We start from the raw sequence: 6019 nt of genomic DNA, 5'->3' as shown, positions 1-6019 counted from the left end.
ATATTTTTTATAGCCAATAAAAATATATATTGTAATTTACCACAAAGACCAGGATTAACCTGTATATATAGATGTAGATTCAAACAGTCATCAATGAGATTCTTCACATCATCATTATCTGCTCCATATGTTTTTCAATGCTTGTTATTTTCTCTAAGTCAAAATCTTCTCTGTTGTAGATCATAAAGAAGACTGCTGCTGACTACATTGGCATATTGGTTTCTATAAGATGACTTCTTCTTCTTCTTCTTCTTCTTCTTCATCCACTGCTCCTCAATTCAAATATGACGTCTTCATAAGTTTTAGAGGTTCAGACACTCGCTGTGGCTTTTTCAGCCATTTGCTTACAGCATTACGTCAGAAAAAGATTCATGTATATGTAGATTATAACCTTAAAGAAGGAAATGAAATATTACCAGCACTTTTCGCAGCAATTGAACAATCACAAATTGCATTAGTTATTTTCTCGAAAGACTATGCCTCTTCGAAATGGTGCTTAGAAGAGCTTGTCAAAATAACTGAATGCCAAAAAGAGAAGGGTCAAATCATCATACCTATTTTCTACAATGTAGAGCCTTCAGAAGTGCGACATCAGAAGAGGTCCTATGCAGAAGCATTTGTTAAACATGAAAACATGAAAATGATTTCAAGGACAAAGTCAATAAATGGAGAGCTGCACTGAAGGGAGTCTCAGGTTTATCAGGATTCCATTCCAAAAATTTTAGGTTTGTGTTTCTTTTTTTAAATATATGACATTTTTGTTCTAAACTTTTGAAATGCACGAGCTATTTTTTTTATTTTTTAGATAGAAATTAAACAACAAACATCCAATCATAGGTGAAACTATAATTAATCTTTTTATAAGTTAGAAGAATTTTTCAATTTCCATTAATAATAATGATGATATGATAATGATGATGCTCTTTTCTTTGTCAGCAGAAGTGAGGAAGAAGTTGTCAAACACATTTTGAAAACTTTAGATGATATGCACCCAGCTTATGACTTTCAAGGCCTTGTTGGAATTAATAAACCAGTCGACGAACTTGAGTCAATAGTTTTTGCCAATGGCTCAAAAGATATTCGTGTTATAGGAATTTGGGGCATGGGTGGCATTGGTAAGACTACTATTGCCACTGTATTATTTAACAAATTGTGTTCTCAATATGAAAGTCGTCATTTCCTAGCAAATGTCAGAAAGGAGTCAGAGAAGTGGGGAATAATTCAATTAAGAGACAAAATTCTTTCTGTATTCACAGACGAAAAAGATTTAAACATTGGTGTTCCCAACGGAGTACCGAAACATGTTTTGAGAAAACTTCGTCGCAGAAAGATTCTTGTTGTTCTTGACGATGTTAGTACTTCTGATCAAATCACAAACTTAGTTGGAGGACATAATTGGTTGGGTCCTGGTAGTAGAATCATTGTTACAACTAGGGATAAACATGCAATTTGTAAAGAAGCAGATGACATATACAAAGTAAAGGCATTGGAATCTAGTGATGCCCGACAGCTGCTAAGTTTGCATGCCTTTGATGGAACTGATGGGCATTGCCTTGAATTGCACTGGCATAATCTTGTGTCGAAAATGGTTGAATATGCTAAAGGCATCCCATTAGGATTGAAAGTTTTGGGTTCTTTTCTTTATGGCAAATGCTTTGAAGAATGGGAATGTCAATTCCAGAAGCTTCAGAAAATGCCCTTTCCAGAGATTCATAATGTGTTGAGATTAAGTTATGAAGGATTGGATCACCAAGAGAAGAGCATATTTTTATATGTTGCTTGTTTCTTCAAAGAGGATGAAGGAAAGGATACTGTAGAGAATTTATTAGATGCTTGTGGTTACTCAACATCTATTGCATTAAAAACTCTCCAAGATAGAGCTCTTATAAGTATTCAACATTGTGTATCCATGCATGACTTGATTCGAGAAATGGGCCGATGGATTGTGCGTCAACAAAGCATCAATAAGCCTGGAGAACAACGTCATTTATGGGATCCTCATGACATTCATCGTGTATTGAAACATAGAGAGGTATGAAAACTTTTATTGTGACATTTTTCCATTTAAAATAGATAAAATAATTAAAGAAAATTCTATGGTTATTATTCCATGATACATATAATTAAGTAGATTTAGTTGTTTTGGACAGGGCACGGACCATATTGAAAGCTTAACCTGGAACATGTCAAGTGTTAGTGCTGACATAAGCCTAAGTCCTCATTTGTTTGCTAGAATGGAAAATCTAAAACTTCTGAGGTTTTATTTCAATAATAATAATAATAATAGCAGTGATTATTACTATTATTATTATTATTGTTCGGATAATAACACATGCCAAGTGCATCTTCCAGAAGGTCTTGAAATACTGCCACAGAAACTACGACTCTTTCATTGGGACAATTACCCTGCGAAATCCTTTCCAACAACATTCAATGCAGAGTGTCTTGTTGAACTTCGTATGAAAGAAAGTCGCGTTGAAAAGCTCTGGGATGGTGTACAGGTAAGTGAAAAATTATATTGTACTATATTATATGTGGGTTTACTTCAATTCTTTATTCAACTGCATTCAATTCATGCGAAATCAAATTATATTACACGAAATAGATAATGTCATTCTTATTTTTGATAATGCCGATATACAATGTAAAAACATCAAGTATGATCATGTGTGAAATGACATTATCAAATTATGAAAAAGAGAATCACCGAATTGGCCACTGAGTTTCCAAAACGGTTCCCTCAGATGAAAACTTTTTAAAACATAGTGATGTCATTTCTCCCACACTCTGAATGATTTTCCAAAATCAACTACACTTTTTCAACGGGTTCCATTTGCATATCTGAATATCCGATGACTCCACCATTGCACATGCATGATGATGCATTTATAATTCAAATCATTAATTAGATGGACGACTAGGATGTATACAAGATATTCGATGCCAAAATTATAAAAGAAAGTTAAATGAATGAAAGTCAATCTATTATCCTCTTGCCAGCTAATCCTTAATTTTGTAGAGTTTAATCTAGTTATTTATTTTCTGAATCAATTACTAGCATGAAGCATCTAATTTTGTATATTTTTATTCATTTTAGGATATACCAAATATGAAAAGGATTGTTCTTAATGGATCCAAACAATTGATCGAGATTCCAGATTTATCTAAAGCCTTGAGTCTTCAAGAATTAGAACTCATGGGATGCATAAATTTGCTTTCGGTTCACCCATCAATTTTTTCTCTCCCAAAACTTGTTACGGTGACCCTATGGAATTGCCGAAGGCTTGAGAAACTTCCAGGTGAGATGCCTTAATATAAAAGTAACATTATTAGTGTTAAATGAACAAATCCCTTTTTAATATCTCCCAATCAAGTTTTCTTTTTCAGCTTTTTTCCCCCTTCTCATATGTTGCACTAATTTTTTCCTCTTTCTCCTCCCCATCCTTATGATTGTTGTGTTTTCTTTTTAACATTTTCATTCTTTTGTGTTTTTTTTTTCTATTTTTTTATTTTATTTTTTTGTATTGATTATAGTATTGTTAAAGATATAGCTATCAGTATAACTTCTCCTCTCAGCTCAATTTTTCGGAACAAGTAATTTTGTAACATGGTATTAGAGTTTCAATAACAAATTTCAAAATTCACATAATTTCAGAAAAAGTTTTCTGTGAGAGAAAGTATGCTAGAGATATAAGTAATTTATATGACATCAATGCTTTAAATATATTCCCTTAAGATTTTACTAATAATTGTCATTTGTTATCTTGTTAAATTTATTAATATTGGAAACATCTAAATTCTTTTTAATAAATACATTATAAGCTCATTGAAATTTTTTTTTTCTTTCTTACGTTTACATGGTTTAGGGTGGTGTGAAGTGAAGAAGGAAGTATTGAGTGAAGCATCAGCATCATCAACATCATCGTGCTCAGGATCATCACATACTTCCCGCTCCAAGCTTCAATACTTAAACTTGGATGGATGTGTGAATCTGATGCATCTGCCAGACAGCTTTTCTAATCTCACCACTCTTAAAGTGCTTTATCTTGGAGGGTGCATAAAGTTAGACGCATCAAATCTATACATCTTATTTGATGCCTTATCTTCTTTAACACAGCTAGACTTGGATCAATGTGATAAGTTGTATGAAATCCCACATAACATCAGCAACTTATCATTGTTAGAGTCGTTATCACTCAGGGAAACTAACGTGAAGAGCATTCCAGAAACCATCAGACACCTTCCACGCCTCAGAAATCTCTACTTAACCAGTTGCACGGTGCTCCGGTCAATGCCTCGAATTCCACCATCCCTCCATTGTTTAACAGCCAATAACTGCAAATCGTTGGAGAGAGTGTTCACTCCAACACCTGAACTACTCCAACAACACCTCGCATTCTACGAAAAGGAGTATTATATTGGAGGCACGGTTTTTTCATTCAGGAATTGCCCAAATTTAAAGAAAGATTCAATTGATGCTATTCGTGAATATGTCAAGTGCTGCAATGAAGACATGCTCACCTCTCTGTTTTTGTTTGTTTTTGTTTTTTGTTGCTTAATTGCTGAGTTCTATTTTCTTGCTAGTTGTAGTATGTATGCACATTTCTGAGATTGTTGGAGTTCTGACTACAATTTTTGGTTAATGAAGACAAGCTGACTATTTTTTGTTATCAAATATTTCTGTTCGTAAATTACACACCGAAATCATCATTTACCTGTATTACATGTACATAATTATCATATCAGAAAAAAAAATCTCAAGTTCTCCATGCATTTGTGTTACCTTAAGCATTAGTATAGCTTGTTTTTTTTTTTAACTTTTCATTACCTTATGAAACAATTATAGTAACATTACAATCATTATTAATTAAAATTCGCCTAACTAACCATATTGACCCAATAATAATCAAAAGAAACTAAGACAGAAGATGGTAATTGACAAGTAGTCAAATTGTATCTTGTTTAACTAAAGGGTGATTTTATTGGAGGAGATACGACCGTGGAGGAGGCTGACCAACTGCAGAGGAGCAAGAAAAAACTTTGAAATGATGGGGGCACTTATATCGGAGAGACTTTCAGGATCCCCAGAAAGGAGGATTGAATGTACGAGAAGACCACTTTTGTGGGAGTCAAAGGAAGAAGGAACATATGCTGACCTGGTAATTCATGGTAGCACAGAAAACAATGAGGACTCTGAAGACTCGGATGAGGAAATGACCAACGAAGGGGAGTCTTACGATGAAGAGGAATCGGGGATGATGGAAGAAATGTTGGATTGGAGCCAAGCACAAAGGGAAGCTTACAGGAGGGTACGAAAGGAGGAGAGAGCAATTCCTTCCATCACTGTGAACCGTTTACAGAATGGCATTTTCAACATCCAAGTAAATAGAGCTGAGAAGAAAAGACTAGAAAGGTCGTGGAAACATACCTTGATTATCAAGTTGTTGGGAAGGAGTAGTGTTTCTTACGGGGTACTTAAGAGAAGGCTCGACACAATGTGGGCGAAATCTGGAGGGCTAGACTTGATTGATCTAGGGAATAACTTCTTTGCGGTCAGGCTATTCAATGAAGATGACTACTGGTATGTTCTAGAAGTAGGATCATTAGTGTTCCGGTCAACCCGCTCTCTGCAAGTCTATCGTGCTCCATATGCTCTAGGGCCAGTGGGTTCTGGCGTTCTGCTTTGACGGATGGTTAGTGACTTAGTGTTCCGGTCAACCCGGTGAGAATTGGACCGTACCAAACTGCTTCGGTTGAAGGCGAATCTACAACGCTCCAGCTCTCTGCAAGTCTACCGTGGTCCATATGCTCCAGTGCTACCAAGTGTCAAACTTGTGATATTTGGAAAATTTGTCAAAATGCTTCAAAAGGGGTTCAAATGCTTGCCCCAAAAAATACAAGGAAGATAATCATAGTTACCACTATGATGGGATGCTTCTTACTATTATATAAACAAATTATAATATATATAATAATCTTTTATTTTACTTATATTCAATTTATTTTAATTTTAAAGTCT

General features: G+C 34.7%; 1 protein-coding gene across 1 annotated transcript in view; it reads left to right on the top strand.

The window, feature by feature from the left end:
• Positions 1-5145, top strand: part of LOC107627842 (disease resistance protein TAO1-like) — a 6210-nt gene extending 1065 nt beyond the window's left edge. Inside the window, exons 2-6 of the mRNA XM_021117070.1 lie at positions 180-681; positions 937-2032; positions 2151-2501; positions 3098-3299; positions 3867-5145. Of these exons, the coding sequence (XP_020972729.1) occupies positions 230-681; positions 937-2032; positions 2151-2501; positions 3098-3299; positions 3867-4609 (2844 nt within the window). The 5' untranslated portion in view covers positions 180-229 and the 3' untranslated portion in view covers positions 4610-5145. The remainder of the gene's footprint in view (positions 1-179; positions 682-936; positions 2033-2150; positions 2502-3097; positions 3300-3866) is intronic.

The sequence above is a fragment of the Arachis ipaensis genome, chromosome B02 (genome assembly GCF_000816755.2).
Source record: "Arachis ipaensis cultivar K30076 chromosome B02, Araip1.1, whole genome shotgun sequence".
Lineage (NCBI taxonomy): Eukaryota > Viridiplantae > Streptophyta > Magnoliopsida > Fabales > Fabaceae > Arachis > Arachis ipaensis.
Note: the sequence above shows the minus strand (reverse complement) of the source record. Positions and strands in the feature narration are given on the sequence as shown.